The sequence below is a fragment of the Triturus cristatus genome, chromosome 2_2 (assembly GCF_964204655.1).
Source record: "Triturus cristatus chromosome 2_2, aTriCri1.1, whole genome shotgun sequence".
NCBI lineage: Eukaryota > Metazoa > Chordata > Amphibia > Caudata > Salamandridae > Triturus > Triturus cristatus.
The window spans coordinates 26,551,445-26,571,749 of NC_140582.1; the positions used below are offsets into that span (position 1 = coordinate 26,551,445).

Genomic DNA, 20,305 nt, shown 5'->3' on the forward strand with positions numbered 1-20,305 from the left:
CTATTCAGTTGCTGCTTATGTCTACAATGTGGGCCAGCGATTTGAGGTCTGTGTGCCACCTCGTGTATCCCACATCCAAGTTTTCGTTCGAGATCCCGGAAGAAGAAAGTAGAACAAATGATGCTATATGAACAGATCGATGGATTGATGAAGATCGATATCTCCTGAGGGTCCGTAGGGGACAAGGAGGGAATGAGGAAATATGAATTTTGTGATCAGTTATGTCCCCTATCGTAGACCCCAACGGCTCCATGTACATGCTATAAGTACATGTATGTTCCCTCCTGCTCCAGTTTTAAAGACGCAAATATATGTGCGTCCACCGTCAACATGTCCTCTTTCAGATCCACCATGAATGGGTCAGATATTCCTTTCCTAAGTATGAAAGGCCACCGACTTTATGTGGTTCACTTTCCACATTTTACAGATTCAGGCGAGTAGGCCCGAATTCTGTCATCAAGCCTTTTCCTGCCTTCTGCCTCTGAAAGCTCCAGTCTGAGCCTGCATCTGTGACCATGAACTTTGTCTTACTCCCTGTGCGGCTAACGGTGCCTGATCCAGCCCTTCGCCTGCCAAAAACTGTATTTCACCTTTAAGATTATCTCCTCCGCCCCTCATCCGATGCATTCCTGTCTAGCTGTTTAGGTAAACATTCCTCCAGCTACCGTGCAAAGGGCCAGGCCTCGCTGTTCTCATACAAGTAATTCATAGCCCTGTTACCATGGAATATTCCTACCCCCTCGCATCTAGTGTAGACACTTAGACGCTTGTACACGCACTAACAGTCAGTATAGTCAGTATAGAATAAGATTCTATCCTAAGAGACCTCTCTTTTTGGATAACACAGTTCTTCAAACATAGGATATTAGATATGATTTGGGATTAGGTTGACATAACCCCAGACTTCTGTCTCCACATGTAGAGCTAAATGTCAAGTCCCCTTCACCCTCTAGTTGCACGTCAATCACACGTCATGCGGCTGCGCGCGCATCTCTGCCAAATATTTCTGCTGACATTGCAGGATTCCCTTATGGATCCACCCACTTGTGACATCATGTATAATGACGTTTTCTAGTTACGCCTATTCTAGTTACGCATGCATATTTTATTTTGTTTTATCAGTTGTTACGCCTACTACATCTGTTTCACTGTAATGCCTTTTCTATAAAAATGATTACCTGTCAATAATATATGCCCTTCCTTCCTGAACTTTCGTGGTGATGGAATAGAATGCCTACAATTCGAATTGTATTCCTTTGTATAGGAATAAAGCCTTTTAAAACCTCTAATACCACGGATTCTGCCTCTTATATTTACTGAGTTATTTTTGATACTTTACCGCATAAAAAATAGTACCGGTAATGAAATATAAAAATATTTCATTACCGGTACTATTTTTTATGCGGTAAAGTATCAAAAATAACTCAGTAAATATAAGAGGCAGAATCCGTGGTATTAGAGGTTTTAAAAGGCTTTATTCCTATACAAAGGAATACAATTCGAATTGTAGGCATTCTATTCCATCACCACGAAAGTTCAGGAAGGAAGGGCATATATTATTGACAGGTAATCATTTTTATAGAAAAGGCATTACAGTGAAACAGATGTAGTAGGCGTAACAACTGATAAAACAAAATAAAATATGCATGCGTAACTAGAATAGGCGTAACTAGAAAACGTCATTATACATGATGTCACAAGTGGGTGGATCCATAAGGGAATCCTGCAATGTCAGCAGAAATATTTGGCAGAGATGCGCGCGCAGCCGCATGACGTGTGATTGACGTGCAACTAGAGGGTGAAGGGGACTTGACATTTAGCTCTACATGTGGAGACAGAAGTCTGGGGTTATGTCAACCTAATCCCAAATCATATCTAATATCCTATGTTTGAAGAACTGTGTTATCCAAAAAGAGAGGTCTCTTAGGATAGAATCTTATTCTATACTGACTATACTGACTGTTAGTGCGTGTACAAGCGTCTAAGTGTCTACACTAGATGCGAGGGGGTAGGAATATTCCATGGTAACAGGGCTATGAATTACTTGTATGAGAACAGCGAGGCCTGGCCCTTTGCACGGTAGCTGGAGGAATGTTTACCTAAACAGCTAGACAGGAATGCATCGGATGAGGGGCGGAGGAGATAATCTTAAAGGTGAAATACAGTTTTTGGCAGGCGACGGGCTGAATCAGGCACCGTTAGCCGCACAGGGAGTAAGACAAAGTTCATGGTCACAGATGCAGGCTCAGACTGGAGCTTTCAGAGGCAGAAGGCAGGAAAAGGCTTGATGACAGAATTCGGGCCTACTCGCCTGAATCTGTAAAATGTGGAAAGTGAACCACATAAAGTCGGTGGCCTTTCATACTTAGGAAAGGAATATCTGACCCATTCATGGTGGATCTGAAAGAGGACATGTTGACGGTGGACGCACATATATTTGCGTCTTTAAAACTGGAGCAGGAGGGAACATACATGTACTTATAGCATGTACATGGAGCCGTTGGGGTCTACGATAGGGGACATAACTGATCACAAAATTCATATTTCCTCATTCCCTCCTTGTCCCCTACGGACCCTCAGGAGATATCGATCTTCATCAATCCATCGATCTGTTCATATAGCATCATTTGTTCTTCTTTCTTCTTCCGGGATCTCGAACGAAAACTTGGATGTGGGATACACGAGGTGGCACACAGACCACAAATCGCTGGCCCACATTGTAGACATAAGCAGCAACTGTATAGTATGAGAAAGCCAATACCTAGGAAGGAGAGCATTCTCCATCCCCAGGCTGACAACACGCCCCAGAACCAACCGGACCAAGTCCAGGTGCCTGGACTCTGGTGTATCTGGCTTACAATCTTATGAAGGCGGGTTATGGCTTTATATACTGACGGCGAATTTTCTGGTATGAAAATGCAACAACTTGATCCGATGACCCTACAAGCTCCGCCCCTATCGGCCAGGATGACGTCAAGGACAAGACGATTTTGAAGCACAACAATCCGCATAGCAGACTGCTCTTCTGTTAAATTGCCTAAGGCGGAAATAGTTTCGTTCACTACTGCTTCAAGGGTTCTGGTTAGTCTACGTATCAGCTTACTATTAGTGACTGTACCTATATAGGGAAAGAAACCTTTATTGAAATCTGTGTATTTTTCCCATGCTGTTTCAGTGTAATCGACAATTGGGAGATCTCTCTGCTGTCTATTGTGTACTAAATGGGTATTTCTGTGATACTCAGGAGGGGCTAGGAAAACAGGTGGTAGAAGGAATGCTATGTAACAGGTACCATCCCAATCTAAAGGTAGACGTATATATGCGGTCTGGCCACATATAAAGTAGGAATGACGGGAAGCTCTAAATGTAGACTTGCCTTGATCACTGAATTTTATTACAGTGGTGCATTTACTATGGCCCATGTGTATGGAACCATTCTTTCTTATACATAATTCCCCTTTTACTGGGAATACTGACATGGCGGGCAAGATTGGTGGAGCTTCAGATTCAACGTTCAGGATCATGAGGTTAAGTGTAAAATTACCTAATCCATATACTTCATTTTCTAGATCAGTTCCTGTTCTTTTGGGAAGTCCCTCCTTGTTAGGGTAGCAGACTTTAAGCAAAACTAAGTTCAGGTTTCCCCATACCCAGTTGTCTTGATAAACTGCGGAATTTGAATCTAGGGAATTAATCAAACTAAACCATGCTCCACAGGAGCCATTGTGTGTGAACGGATAGGGAAAGAGGGGCAAAACTCCCTTATAGTTCTGTTAGGGAGGGAGTCGGCCACATATCCAACAATTTGTGGCATTGCTGGTTTGATGGGAATGATGTAGCATACTAATGAAAGTGTTATTGCGCAGCGCAAATCTATAAGACAATTCATGTGGAGGTAATTCACTAAAAGAATGTTCTGCAGTTATATTATAAGCACGCTTAGGAATAGGGTAATACATGTGCAATAGGATACTGACAATGATGATCAGAAGACTTAGAAAAAACAAAATTAATAATGTTACTGTGCAGTGACTACGAAATGATTTACAATACGCATGCTTCTTGAGCAGCATTTGATGATTTCTTTCTCTATTCCGGTCTAGAGGATACATGTCAGAGACAAATTCAACCGATTCACCTTGGAGAGGACTTAAACAATCAAATTGTCTGACTTACTAGACCTCAATTTTAGTTTATAAAGTTCTGGTTTTGTTAATTCAGCCAAGGGAAGCTTTGAGTCTGTCTGTGAGGGAATACAGGGTTGAGTATCTACACTGGATGGTAGTCCATAAAATTTCTTGATATGACTCGAGTGCAACCACCCTTTCCTTCCCTCGATTTTCACAGCTGTCCTTGTGGTGAGTAGAACCAACTTCGGTGACTTCCACCTAGGATCCAGTTGGGTCTTCCGGTCAAAATTCCTGACCAGCACCAGGTCCCCAGGAACCACGTCATGGGGTTTCACCTCAGTATTGTCGGGAAAAGCTGCGGATACCTGTGAACGACAAGATTGTAGTGCAGACATCAAGGAAGCCAGGTAATCTGTCAGCATATTACAGTCAACATCAGTGATTTTACGAGGTATAGGCGTCCCCCACATATTTGGTGGTCTACCGAAGATCACCTCATACGGGGATAGCCCTGTTCGAGAATGTGCTACCATTCTCATGTAAAAGAGCGCAACTGGTAAGGCTACTATCCAATCAACTCCTTTTTCTCTACATATTTTGGACAATCTAATTTTCAGAGTTTGATTATGACGTTCCACGAGACCTGCCGCCTCGGGATGTCGGACACAGTGGAATTTCCATTGGTAGCCTAATAGAAGGGAAACGTGTTTCATTAGTTCGGATGAGAACGGCTGACCGTTATCTGAGTAGACAACACGTGGTAAACCGTACCGTGGGAAGAATTCTCGAACTAACTGTTTGGCAGTAGTCGGGGCAGTGTAATCTGAAACCGGGTATGCTTCTGTCCAACGGGAAAGGGCACAGACAACTACGAGAACATATTTGAATCCTCGGCATCGTTCCATCTGGATATAATCCATCTGGAGGACTTCAAAAGCATGATCGGGAGTTTGGAATCCACCCTGTTCTACGGGGATGCTTTTACCTGGATTAAACTGACAACATATCATACAGGTACGAACTTTTTGTTTCGCTGCGGCTCGCAAGTGTTTGTTGAACCAAATGTGTTGAATGCTGTCTAGCATAGCTTTTTCTCCTAGGTGCGCTGGACTATGTATAGTGTTAATGATGACTTGGACCATTGAGTCGGGAAGAAACCATATAGATTTTTCCTTCGTCATCCATCCTTGATCTGTTTGGATCCCTCCTAATTCAGTCCATTTCTTTATTTCTTCTGGTGTAGCATGTGTCTGTATGTCAATTACATCAAGGGCGGGATCCTTAACTGTCATGCAATGTGTTGGTGTCAGGACTATTGTCTTTGTCATGTCAGTTGTGTGAGTCTGATTCTGAGCAGTCTGTTTAGCTGTTCTGTCAGCTAGGTCATTACCCTGAGAAATGATATCGGTAACTTTTGTGTGGGCTTTGCATTTCATAATCGATATTGCAGTAGGTAAATGAATGGCGTCTAATAGGGCTTGAATGAGGGGTCCGTGTTGGATGTGGGCACCGTGAGAAGTCAAATAACCTCTCTCTCGCCACAGTACGCCGAAGTCATGGACGACTCCGAATGCATAACGTGAATCTGTGTATATGTTGACTTTTTTATTTGTGGCTTGAATACAGGCTTGTGTCAGAGCGATGAGCTCTGCTGCTTGAGCTGACAAAGTGTTAATACAATTTGTTTCAATGACTTCAGTGTCTGTTGTGACTGCGTAAGCGGCCACTAACTCTCCTGTACTTGTTCTCATACATGACCCATCTACATATAATGTCAAGTCTGGATCTGACAAAGGGATGTCTGTCAAGTCTTGTCTGGGTTTCGTCGTGATAGTAATGACTTCGACACAATCATGTGCCAATGGATCTGTTCCGCCTACTGGTAACAGTGTGGCAGGATTTAACGTATTACAACGTCTGATTTCTATATGTGGCTGAAACAATGTTAATTCGTAACCGGTGAGTCTTGCTATAGTCAAGTGTTGTGTTTGTGTGCGGTTCAAGAGAACCTCTACTGCGTGTGGTACTTGTACTGTCAATTGATGTCCTAACACTATGGCATCGCTTTGTCTGATTGCTAAAGCTGTTGCTGCCACTGATTTCAGGCACGCTGGAAGAGCCTGAGCTACTGGATCTAATGTACTAGAGAAATAAGCACATGGTTTGTGTGATCCTGCTTGTTCCTGAGTGAGTACTGACAAAGCAGTACCTTCGCGTTCTGTAACAAAGAGTGTAAACTGTTTACTGTAACATGGTGTTGCTAGGACAGGTGCTTGACATAAAGCTTTCTTTAAGCTTTCAAAGGCATGTGTATGTTCTGGAGTCCAAGGGAGGACAGTCGATGTGGCTGCCTCCTGTGTTGTCAACTGGATGAGTGGTTTTGCTATAAATGCATATTGAGGGATCCACTGCCTACAGTATGAAGTGAGGCCTATAAAAGCCCGCACCTCCTTTTGTGTCTTGGGTGGTGGCATGTTAGCAATTAACTGGATGCGATCGGGTGTAAGCTGCCTTCCCTCCTTGGACAGCGAGTGCCCAAGATAAACAACTCGTTGGACACAGAATTGCAGCTTGGAAGGGGACACCTTGTGCCCCTTGTCAGCCAGAAATTTCAAAACCGTCAGTGACGCTGTTTCACATTCATGTTCACTTCGGGCAGTGATCAGCAGATCATCGACATATTGAAGCAAGGCAGTGTTAGCTGGCATGTGTATACTGTCAAGTTCTCGTTTCAGTGCTTGGCTATAGATGCTGGGGCTTTCTGTAAATCCTTGAGGTGCGCGGGTGAATTTAAAACTTCGTCCATTTAAACTAAAACCGAAAAGATATTGACTTTCCGGATCAATTGGGACACTAAAGAAAGCATTCTTGAGATCAATTACAGTGAAAAACGTTGCTTCTGAGTCAATAGCTGTGAGTAATGAGGAGATATCTGGGACCACAGGGTATTGTGGTACAATACATTTATTTAATTCGCGCAGATCAATAACTAATCGATATACTGGTGGTGCTTTTGGATCCGTTCTTTTAAGGATCGGAATTATCGGGGAATTACATACATTGGAGTCAGTTTCCACAACCACTCCTTGGGCAATAAGCTCGTCAATGATTTGCAGTAAAGCCACTACAGCATCTGGAGGTAACTTGTATTGTCGCATTCGTGGTAGTACCACTCCTGTCTTTAGTGTGACTCGATATGGTGTAATGTTCATGCAACCAACATCAGTGGGGCCTTGTGCCCATAAATGTGTAGGTAAATTCTGCAGCCGGTAATCTATGTCTCTGGATACGTAGTGACCTTTAAAGTCACGTAAAAATAGTCGTACTCCTTCCGGAGAGCAACATATTATGGCTCCTAGAGCTTTCAATGTTTTTATACCTAACAAGTTTTCTGGACATGATTTAGTAAGCAATAAATCTGTAGTACGTGTTAATGGACCGACTGTAAGTGGAAGAGGTTGTGTTACGTCATTTATTATCGGTTTTCCTGAGAATCCAAGGGAAATATTTTGTGAGCCTGAGAGGGGTGCCCCTGGAACTTCACTGCGTCTTATAGTTGTTCTGCTTGCCCCTGTATCAAGTAAAAACTTTCTGTCTTCCCCTAATAGTTCACTATGTACATAAGGTCCCTCTTGGTCTACAGGAACCTCTATAAGGGGTAAGCCAACTTCCCTCTCTAGGCTATCTCATGAGTATCGCTGATAATCGGGATAATCTGTTTGTGCATACTGATACATTTGTTGTGTTGTTGCTTGAGTTGCAGCAATAGGCTGCGCTTGTGGTGGTGCTACGATCTGTTGTGGAGCTGCCTGTTGCGGAGCTAATTGTTGCGGAGCTAACCTAGGTTGTGCATTCTGAGGGATTTGTTGTTGATTCTGATCCTGTCTAGGTGGACGTGGTCTTTCATGCGTTCTACCTGTGGCAATATTATGTTTCAGGACTGGACAATCGTGTATATAATGACCTGGTTGTTTACAATAGTTGCATGTCCCTTTCGCAGGACTTGCGGGATCACCCTTTTGATGACTATCGGCTGGAACTGATTGTGCAACAAGCATTTTCATTTTCGTATCTTTCATACGTCTTTGTTCGTGTTCTTGTTCTTCTCTAATTCTATTGTGGTGATATTGTAACATCTGTAGCATCTGTGATGGGGTATTACCTTGCCAGGTACTTTCGAATTTCAATACTCTATTCTTGACTTGTAGCAGAGAATTTTCAACTAATTTTGTCACAAACAGATGTGGATATGACTCACTACTGGCTTTTATGCCACTATTTATACTAAAACATTTTTCAAATCGGGAATAGAAATCACTAGTGTCTTCATCTGGTTTTTGTTTACAGGCTGAGATTGCACCCCAGTCTTCCTTTTTCGTAGTTAATAAACGTGGCAGTACCTGTATTAGTAATCCTGCTAGTGCTGTAGTCTTTTCCCCAAGCCCTGCTCCTGCAGCTCGGGCTTTTTCTTCGTTTTCTAATGCTGTCCAATCTATCTTTTGGTCTCCCACCTCCCATTCTTTTTCTTTGAGTTTCTCATAAACACCGGCGGGTAATAGGACTTTTAATATTTTCATAATATCGGGGTAGGTATACTCTCCCATCAGTAACATGTCTTTTATCTCACGGTGGAAACCTGCTGGGTCCTTGTCATGGCTCGGTACTACTTTCTTCATTTCTAATAATTCCAGTTTAGTTATAGGCGTGTACACAAACACGCGTATAAAATTATCACCGGCACCTCTAATTGGGTGCACTTCGCGTAACGGGTTCTGTCTATCTATGTGATACATTTTTCTTTCCATGATGGGAACTGGAACGTGTTCTGGGCATACGAAATTTAAATATTGGTTTCGGGATTCTAGAATTTCCTTAATCAAATCAGTACCTGACCCTCTCCATATATTTTTGAGTAGTTCTGTCAATATGTCAGGTAAGGGTCCTGGATCGGAGTGTTGGCCTTTATATAATATAAGGAGGTGTTGAATCATGTATATACTAGCTAATCGCTGTTCATATGGGTCTAGATTCAGAAACGTGTGTGCAAGTACATCGTCATTGTATTCGCCGGGACTGTCAGCCCATTGTACTGCTGACCTGGCTAATTCTTGTTCGTCCATGGAATCGAGCACGTGGTACCCCCTTCGATCTCGGAGTAATTTATCAGCGGCTTGGAATAAGTGTTCGGGGGAGTTTGTATTTAGCATAGGGTTTGGAAAATGTCTATTATATTCCGGACGTATTAGACGTATTGGGTCGTTAAAACCTCTGGTATTATTATGGGATCTTCCTTTACCTACATAAGCTATCGTGTCTAATTGCTCTGATTCTTGCTCCTCCTCCTCTCTGTTTAGGTCAGTGGCGTCTACCTCTAATCTTTCTTCGTGTATTCGTTCTACTTCTTTGCGGATCTTTCGGTACATAGCTACTATACATAACTGTTTATCATGTCTCCCTTCTGATATATTCTGGCCCCAAGTGACAAGTTTTTGCATTTCTTCCGGATTTACCCCAGGCCGGTCTTGATTTCTGATTACACAGTTTATGAGGAAACGTAACAGTTGTCCCTGTACCTCCGCTTTCTGGTACTCCATGGCTCTGCTAATACTTTCAGGACCTCGTCCTGACTGGACAAAATGATATATATTTTCTAAATGTGTAGCCATTCCTGGTAGCTTCGTTAAATATATTGCAGCTCGTCGAATACGTAATGATGACAGCAGCATTTCGTCCCGTTTACCGGGTACAGGATCATATCTACAATCTACTAGAAGTTCCTTGAGCATGTCGGGAGTTGCTAGTTTGGGCGTACGTTGGTGTGCTAATTCTCTAAGGGAAAATTTATTTCCTCTCGGTGGCGTAGAAAAAATGTCTGTCGTACCTCCTGTAGCACCGTCTGGGGTGCTGGACGTGAAAGGATTTGTTGAAGGTGAGACAGCAACCGTCGCTGCGGGAAAAGCTGTAGAAACAGATGTGCTTGTCGGAATGTGTGTCAGAGCTTGTTGTTGCGGAGGTACAGACGGAGGGTCTTGGCGATGAGCACCATCGGTAAGCGGTCTATGTGGTGCGGTATTAGCATACTCGGGAGCTGCGTCGTCTAAATAAGAGGAAAGGAAAACATCTTCTGCGGTTCTGGGATGCCCCTTGGGATGTGCTTTTATCGGAAACAATGGAGGTGGCAAGTCTTTTGGTATTTCCGGAGTAGCCTTAGGTAACCCTTCGGCCAGAAGCGGATACATACCATTCATAAGGGCGTTTCTTTGCCTGTCTATTTGTTCTGATTTTACTCGGGTACCTTCCTCAAGTAATAGATTTTCTCGGGTTTTATTGGAATTCTCTCTACCTTTCTCTTCCTGTCTGAGTGCTTTTTCCGTACGTCTATATGATTCTTTACGCCATAATTCAATGGCATCTTTCTGTGACTGTCTGGCTTTCTTTTTCCATAATTCTTCTTCTACTCGCATGATGCAATCTGCATCCCAGGTCCCCGCTGCGGGCCATCTCTGACTCTCTGGTAATTCTTTGGTGTAGTCCACCCATAAATCAAGAAATAATACGGCATCTAGGCCATGCTTATGATACATAAAGTACCCTGGAGTGTCCCTTGGTGGGATGGGAACAGCTTCTTCGAGTACACCTTTTCTAGTTTTGATCTGTCTTAGTTTCGAAAAGAGCGGCATTTTTAAACCTTATTACTAGAACACACTTTATACAAGAAAATACAATAATGAACAGTCATTCACACCACAATATATAGAACGTATTTAAAACATTTAACACTTAACAGTTTTACGAACAATGATAACTAATAGAAAACTAATTACTGACATAATACTGACACTAGATAATACTTATTTATATTTATTTATATGCAAAACATACTATATATACTGCTAAACAGTACAGATACACTGCTAAAACAGTGCAGACCGGGTTTGTGTACCCAAACCCGTCTTGACCGGCACAGACTATGTGCACGTTAAATGCCTCCCCGGTAATGGTACTCACCGGGTAGCTCGGAACGGAAGGCCTCGGAACGGAACTGAAACTGGACCGGACTGGACTCGACTCGACTGGACTCGGAACTTCGGAACCTGGCGGGTCTCTGTATACCTCGGATCTTGCTCTCTCAGCTAGGCTCTGGTCGGGATACTTCGCACTTCTCACCGCCTCGTCTGGGTGTTGATCGCAGCCTCAGTCGTCCCCGCTTAGCCGGAGGGAGATACAGGAGATCCTGCAGGTACGCGTTTTTGTCCGTTCAGCTGTGGCAGGAGACCGGGCCTGCAACGCACCACCGGCGCGTGAGATGAGAAAGTGTCCCTATTCGGGCGCCAATTTATGTGGTAAATATTTCATTACCGGTACTATTTTTTATGCGGTAAAGTATCAAAAATAACTCAGTAAATATAAGAGGCAGAATCCGTGGTATTAGAGGTTTTAAAAGGCTTTATTCCTATACAAAGGAATACAATTCGAATTGTAGGCATTCTATTCCATCACCACGAAAGTTCAGGAAGGAAGGGCATATATTATTGACAGGTAATCATTTTTATAGAAAAGGCATTACAGTGAAACAGATGTAGTAGGCGTAACAACTGATAAAACAAAATAAAATATGCATGCGTAACTAGAATAGGCGTAACTAGAAAACGTCATTATACATGATGTCACAAGTGGGTGGATCCATAAGGGAATCTTGCAATGTCAGCAGAAATATTTGGCAGAGATGCGCGCGCAGCCGCATGACGTGTGATTGACGTGCAACTAGAGGGTGAAGGGGACTTGACATTTAGCTCTACATGTGGAGACAGAAGTCTGGGGTTATGTCAACCTAATCCCAAATCATATCTAATATCCTATGTTTGAAGAACTGTGTTATCCAAAAAGAGAGGTCTCTTAGGATAGAATCTTATTCTATACTGACTATACTGACTGTTAGTGCGTGTACAAGCGTCTAAGTGTCTACACTAGATGCGAGGGGGTAGGAATATTCCATGGTAACAGGGCTATGAATTACTTGTATGAGAACAGCGAGGCCTGGCCCTTTGCACAGTAGCTGGAGGAATGTTTACCTAAACAGCTAGACAGGAATGCATCGGATGAGGGGCGGAGGAGATAATCTTAAAGGTGAAATACAGTTTTTGGCAGGCGACGGGCTGGATCAGGCACCGTTAGCCGCACAGGGAGTAAGACAAAGTTCATGGTCACAGATGCAGGCTCAGACTGGAGCTTTCAGAGGCAGAAGGCAGGAAAAGGCTTGATGACAGAATTCGGGCCTACTCGCCTGAATCTGTAAAATGTGGAAAGTGAACCACATAAATTCGGTGGCCTTTCATACTTAGGAAAGGAATATCTGACCCATTCATGGTGGATCTGAAAGAGGACATGTTGACGGTGGACGCACATATATTTGCGTCTTTAAAACTGGAGCAGGAGGGAACATACATGTACTTATAGCATGTACATGGAGCCGTTGGGGTCTACGATAGGGGACATAACTGATCACAAAATTCATATTTCCTCACTTGCAAAAACTATCGCCCTATATCTTTAGTTAATACAGATTACAACATTTTCGCTAAAATTCTTGCCTTACGTATTGATCCAGTCTTGCCTGAACTTCTTGGACCGGAACAATCGGGCTTTGTTAAAGGTCGTTTATCCTCTGATAATTCTAGAGTCTTTTTCAATATTATCAGCAAGGCCCCTTCCATAAACTATCCGCTTGCTGCCATAGCTTTGGACGCTGAAAAAGCCTTCGACAGGATTGGCTGGGACTTTATGTTCCATGCTCTCAAATGGATAGGGTTTCCTCCTAAATTAATTTCCTTGATTTCTCTTTTATATTCTGGTCCCAAAGCGTCTATTTTTGCTAACGGTAAGGTTTCCGACTATTTTTCTCTTACCAGGGGTGTACGTCAGGATTGCCCCCTATCCCCCCTATTATTTGTAGTCGCATTAGAACCTTTTCTCACTAAAATTAGGCAGGATACTCAGATTACTGGTTTTCATTTGGGCTCCCAACAAGTCAAAATGTCTGTTTATGCAGATGATATTATTTTATATTGCTCCAACCCAGACACTTCTCTCCCCTCTTTTCTCTCTCAGGTAGATGCGCTTTCAAAACTATCAGGGTATCGCCTAAATCGAGATAAGTGTGAAGTTCTGCCCCTTAATGTCTTGTGTCTCAAACACTATTTTGTTCAAACTGGTTTTTCCTGGCAACCCTCAAAATTGAAATATTTAGGATTATGGTTTTCCCCAACTATTTCGGAAACTTTAAAACTGAATTTTGATTATCTAATTAAGAAATTAAATTAATCAATTTTTAAATGGCACCCTCTTTTTCTCTCTTGTTGGGGTAGATTAGATTCTATTAAGATGATGCTTGCTCCCATTATTTTATACTCTCTTTCAATGATTCCTGTACATATTCCATATTCCATTTTAAGAGAATAGATCATATTTTATTAAAATTTCTTTGGAAGGGCAAACCCTGTCGGATAGCTTTATCTACTCTTAAGAAAGATAAATCAAATGGCGGACTTAAGATCCCTGCCTTTAAATCTTATCACTATGCATTTTCAATGAAACAAGCCTCTTGCTGGCTTTCTTCTGACTCTCCTACCTATCCTCCGATTTGGCTGCGCATAGAAAAATTCTTCATTTCTCCCTTTAGCTTCCTAGAATCCCTTGCTTTCTCTGCTAATACCTCTTCTTTACTTCATTCTGTCGTTTCTTATACACATAAACTCTTGGTTCCTCTTCTGCCATCTTCTTATCCTTCGCTTATCTCACTTTCTCAACAATCCATGTGGCACAATAAATTGTTGCGCATTAAGAATCGGGCTTTCTATTGGAAGACATGGCAATCTAAAGGACTGGTATGGATTTCTCAACTCCTGTCTGGTAACAAACCCGTGTCTTTCTCAGACCTTAAAGCTACCTTTGCCCATCCTAACTCTTTTAAGAAGCAATATGATCTTCTACTCCCTTCTCTCCATCAATATCTTTCTTTGCTTCCACCTTCTCCTGACCTCCCTATAGCATTTTCTACATTATTTCCATTATTAAATACCTCCCCTTCTGCATCTTCCCTTTACAAATGTCTATTATCTCCTTCGGTAAGATGCAAAACGAAGGCTGAATTGGCATGGGAAAGGGATCTATCGCAATGCTGGTCTGTTTCCTTATGGGATAAATTATGGTCAAAAATCCACAAAACCTCACGGGCGGCTAATACTACTCAAACTCTTTATTTTGTGTATCAACGTTCACTATATTCACCTGCAAACTTAGCTTCCTTTTTCTCTACTACTTCATCACAATGCTGGTCTTGTCCCTTTTTAAGGGCTGATTTGAAACACATATTCTTTGAGTGTCTCAATATTGACACATTTTGGCATTTAGTTTGGTCTCAAATTAACAAAATATTTAACACTAAGGTTCCCTTTTCTCTCCCAAATATTTTCCTTGGTTCTTTATCCCCTTCTTGGCCTCAATCCCCAATGCACTTTCAGTTAATTGATTTGTTACTTGCCATAGCCTTACATTTAATCACTTCCAATTGGAAACATGCAGATAAAATCACTTACAGAGCCTGGTGGAATGCCCTCTGTTTTCATCATAGACTTGATACTAATTATGTTACCCCTGTATCATTAGCAGTTAAAAGAGATTTGCTATGGCTCCCTCTCTCTACCTATTTATCTGCTTCCGCCATCTCAAATACCTCAGTTACTACTCTTGTGAGAATGTCGGATGATGTCCGTAAACCACCCTGATTTTATTTTGTTGTCTTTTTGTCGAACATTTAATGCTGTATTAAATATTCTATTTGTACGATTATATAATTATATCTTGTTCGGTGTTTTAATTACATGCAATGTTTTACTTTACTATTAGAATTTTGTCTCGAATTCTTTCCAATGACATTTATATTGCTTCCCCTCCCCTCCTCTTTTTCCCTTTTTTATTCTAGGATACCGTGTTTATTGTAACCAGTATACTTTTTATCCTTCAGTATATATATTATGGTCACTTATGTTCTCTTACTGATTTTTGATTGCATATTGTAATGTCTTTATGGTTTAAATAAACTCAAACTTAAACAAATAAAAAAAACACACTCCCAATGAGCACTGATATCTGATGTATTTATTTAAGCGCATTGATATATCTAACAACATTGTGGTGCACGAGGACAATGACGGCACATGTCACGACAGGTAAGGTGGAAGATAAAGCCAGTAAAAGGTTTTCTTGTAGACACTGCTGTGGGTGAGAAAAACTGTGTAACCACAGTGACACTGCCACACGGACCTCTGAAGCGATTTACAGGAGTTTATTTTACACCAGGACGAAAGCAAGCAGAGTCTGTGGTGTGCATGTTTCCTCCAATAAGCACACTCCCAGCAAGGGCGAGCTGAGACCTCCAAGTAAAGCCTAAGCTACTGGAGCACAAACTTTACAACTGGAAAAACTGAGATGTTGACACTACTACAAATACGCCACTTAGCTGGATACATCGCCAATGATGCCCGAACAACCCCTGCACTTTCCAGAGTACCTCCCTCCACCATGTTATCCTCTATCACACTACTCTTCAACATCCAGGGTATCGCCTACTTGTGACTCAGCTCACTTCCTTTGATCAGCTTGAGAACATTTTTTTAAAGTCTCTGACAATTTGAATGTGTTCTCACTGAGGGTTTGAAAGTCTAGAAACATTGAATGGGACATGTTATATGGGTAAAAAGGGCAGGGTCCCACAAGTGGTGTGTGCTGAAGTGGCCGCCGTTGTGAAACACATAATAATAAAATTGAAAGCACACACAATGTGCAGAAAATACAAGCAGTGACGAGCGATGGAGGGTAAAAAAAAAAGAGTTCTCCCACACAACAACTGAACAACCAAAGAATAAGGAAACTGTAATTTACCGGAGCACCTAAACCTTGAACGGAAGTGACGTGTCGGCAAAGCCAACAAGTTAGAAGGCAGCAAAGAAGAGCGACAGTGGAGTGAACCAATGGTAAGTAGCAGGCGGAAAAAAAGTTGTATTAATGATTACAGCAGGTCTTGCAGACAGTACATGCATGCTGTATCTTGACCTAAAAATGGAAAAGTTAAAGCCTCTTAGTAAAATGAGAACAGTGAGAAAAACCGACACATACATAGCAGACCTGACTCAGTGCCCCCAAACCAAGAATGCATTTGAGGGGTGTCACACCCCAAGTACTCGCCCTAAAGATACGCCCCTGCCCATCTCATCTGAGCCTCATAGATCTCCCTGGGATCTCATAACTGCGGTCACATACAACTCAATAGTATGAAGTCCCCACCCTGGATCACTTATTTTAAATGTATTTTTACTTCATGTACTCTCCTTTTTCTCTGTTACAAGAAGACTTGATGGTGGAGTTGTCAAATCAGTTAATGTGAGCAAGACTCCATGTTTCTAGTCCTAGCCTTTTACAAATTATTTTATTAAGTGATTGATGGCCCCATGTGCTAAGTTCGAGTCACAAACAGAGGAGGGTGTGCTGACAAATTAATAGGGCAAGCCAGAGCCGAGCCATAGGTCTGACTTGGCTCTAAGAGTCTGAGCGCGAGCCGAGCCATGAAAACATATACTATGCAACAAACATAATGTAAAAATATGATTCAATCTCTTCAAAATTAAAAAAAAATCTATTTCTTTAACATGCGGTCATTTATTAAAAATTATAGTTTTTAGAAGCATTTATGGCTCGCCCCCAAAAACCATACCATTAATGAACCGAGAGGCAACTCAGTTGTTATGTAAACCCTAAATGTGGCCTATATTCTTAATATAGACTATTAAATCACGTATAAGAGATGCTTACCCTGAGCTTAAGTATTTAAAGGTGCACTCATGTGATAATAAAGAAGAAGGTGGCTCTTTGAAATAAAATATGTGCCTAGGATCACAAAATGTGGACGAGCAGGGAAGCTGGTGTTGATTCCAGATTATCTGGTATCAGATTTTGGAGTTGAGACACCAGATAGTTATCTCTTGCTCTCTCTCGCGTTTACTTCAATGGTCACTGTTTTATCCTTCATACTTGGCTCACAATGAGAACAGTAGACAAAGAGATAACAGACCAACTCAGGGCCCCTCAGACCCAAATACTAGGCCAATAATGCACTTTTTAGCAGGTGCCACACTCCAAACACCCCTCTGAAGCTACATCCCTGGTACTGAGTGGGGAGAAGAGAAGAGCAGACCGGCACAATTTTTTTTAATGGTTCTTTATTGTACGTTTTTGGATGTATGACGTAACGAGTCATTACAACGCGTGCAGTTACATCGCATGCGTTACAACGCATGCGATGTTACAACGCTATGCCATTAATATGCAAGTCTTTACATCGACTTGCGCTAGATGGCGTGATAACATTAGAAAAGTGTAATTTACTATTCCAACTCCAGTCCACTTAACAGTAGGGAAGGTGTTGGGATAGTAAACTACACTATTTGTAATGTTAGCACGCCATCTAGCGCAAGTCGATGTAAAGACTTGCGTTGTAATGGCATAGCGTTGTAACATCGCATGCGTTGTAACGCATGCGATGTAATGGCTACGCGTGGTAAAAACCGCGTTGTAATGGCTGTTCCCCTATGTTTTTACATATACAAAGAACACAAGCTTATCCACAGTGTACATCGATGCATAATTTTGGCAAACCTTACTGTGGTGATCAAAATAATCAATGCAACAACCGGGTCAAGCACAGGCGAACAGCACATTACAAACTACAATGCAGATAGATATTGCAGGGATGCACTGAAAAACAGCTTGGAAAGCTCTCTCACATAGTGATGATGGGCTCAGAACAAAGCCTGGTAAGGGAGAGAACAGATAGCTAAAAGGGTATCTGGTTAAGCACATGAGTTCAACTGCAAACAAACATGAGGAGAATATAAGTGCAGTAGAACTATGAGGGACTGGGGAAGGTCCCAACTTACGATGGTTGTAAATTTGAGCCAAGTTCCAGAGCCAGGAGTATTGTATCCCGAACCAGCCAGCACAAAAGAGTTTCAGTCTGTCCTTCAGGATGACTGGCACAATCGGGCCTTCCGAGTGCCTGGAGCATATGTCCATTTCTGCTCAAGTGGACTGTCACCTAAGTGCTGCGGGGTGAGAGATAAGCCTCAATGTTTAGGACAAGGGTCTGTAGGTGGTATTGCAGTGACGGAAAATGAGAAGAACGTTACCAAAGATAGCAAACTAGCACACACTAGATTAGGAAGAGGCACGCGGAAACATCACACTCAAACTGGGAAGAAGTCACAAAATAATCACCCTTGAGAAACTCATACTGATAAGAAGCCCCGCCTGAGAAACCCATAATGAGGGGCGAGAAGTTGAGATGGCAATATCTGGAAGAAAACACCACCATGGGATAGATCTCCCTGAAACAATCGTACTAAGGAGATACTCCACCACACCAGACTGCCTTCCTAGGTAACCCAACATACGAGAGACCAATATATACCAAGAAGAGCCTCTGCTTGACACCACAGAGACTAACTTGATTACCTTTTTCAAAGAGAGAGAACCACTCACATCAGGACTACTGCACCCGATGTGTGGTCTGTTGTTGGTTGTGGTTTTGATGCTCGGTGGACGTGAGGAAAGCCTGAACCACTTCTGCTTCACATGCTGTATCTGGTCTGTGTAAGTGGGGGGAAACTGGCATTGTTGTTGGCCTTTCTAAACTCGAGACAAATCTGCCAATGAATTTTGAGTATTTTTTCACTGCCCAGTAGGCAAAAGGATTGCCACAGCTAGTGGGATTTCATATTCAGATATATAGAAAATGCATTGCTGCTCTTCAGCAGATTTAACATATGAAAGTGTTAAGGGTTTAGTTTAATTTAGGCCTATTGCTGACTTTCTTTCTTTCTAGATTTATGTTTGCCTTCTGGTCTTTAATTTTGTGGGTAGGTGGATTCTTCCAAATTGAAGGGACAGGAGTTTTTAATGGTTATGGGTCTCCTATCTCAAGAGAACATTTTACAGCAGAAGAGATAAAGTAAACCTTTCCACGTAAGGTTATGAATGCGGAACTCTGGTGTTTATTGTTGAACTTTAAGTTTGATAAACGAAGAAAGGTGAGAGAAAAAATAAAACCCTAAATCGGTGCTAACCAATTCTATAACGACCAAACATCCAAAAGCTACTGGAAAGCGTCTGGATGGCAACCTGCATAGTAAGAATCTCACTCGTGAAATATCACTTTTCCTTTTAGCTTGACTCTGCTTTGAGAAGACTGCAGAAACAAAAGGTAATGAAAGAAACAGATAAACTATCGGCGACAAATGTATTCTGGTATCATCGACATCACGTGAAGCTCATTGAGTGTCAAAAGCTCGTGCGACCTTCCAAACCACTTCTGGACGTGTGCACGTGCAGCTTCCGCTACTGAACAATGAACCTGTTATGTACTCCCACGTGTATCTGTCGAGCACTCTATACAAGGCTCAGCTAAGTGTAACTGTACTATTATTATTTTATTTTTATAAAAAGCTCGTGCGACCTTCCAAACCACTTCTGGACGTGTGCACGTGCCGCTTCCGCTACTGAACTAACCTGTTATGTACTCCCACGTGTATCTGTCGACCACTCTAAACAAGGCTCAGCTAAGTGTAACTGTACTATTATTATTATTAATTTTATAAAAAGCATTTGCGTTTTTAATAATGCCACCTAGCACTCGTATGCCATGTTACAGACCTATGGAATTAATGGGATTAGCTTTAAATACTAGACGGATAAACGTCTACATTGATTTACTTTCAATCTTAGAGGTAACATGCGCACAAAAGTATATTTAGTAATCCGCTGAGCTATTCCACTAACCTATAATAATGTTTTTCCTGCACGTGATCTTTAAATATTTAATTGAACATTTACGAGAAAAACGTTTGAAGGGGAGACATACAATACACATTATAATGACGCAGCGGCATCCTACATAAGGAATCCCCTTCATTTATTTGACAGGGGTGCACATATCAAATCTAAAACTCTGTTATTTAATGTGATTTTTTTCATACCTGCAGGCTATTAGCACAGAGTCATAACCTAGCACTGCCACTCACTGCTCCCGCAACAACTGCAATTTATATGAAAATTAAGCGCAGGAA

At 41.9% G+C, this 20,305-nt stretch overlaps 1 protein-coding gene across 1 annotated transcript in view; it reads left to right on the plus strand.

Moving 5' to 3' along the window:
- The window catches only part of LOC146861779 (uncharacterized), a 34,351-nt gene extending 14,767 nt beyond the window's left edge, over window positions 1-19,584 (plus strand). The window contains exon 5 of the mRNA XM_085643032.1: window positions 19,408-19,584. Within this exon, the coding sequence (XP_085499158.1) occupies window positions 19,408-19,584 (177 nt within the window). The remainder of the gene's footprint in view (window positions 1-19,407) is intronic.
- Window positions 19,585-20,305: the final 721 nt, after the last annotated feature.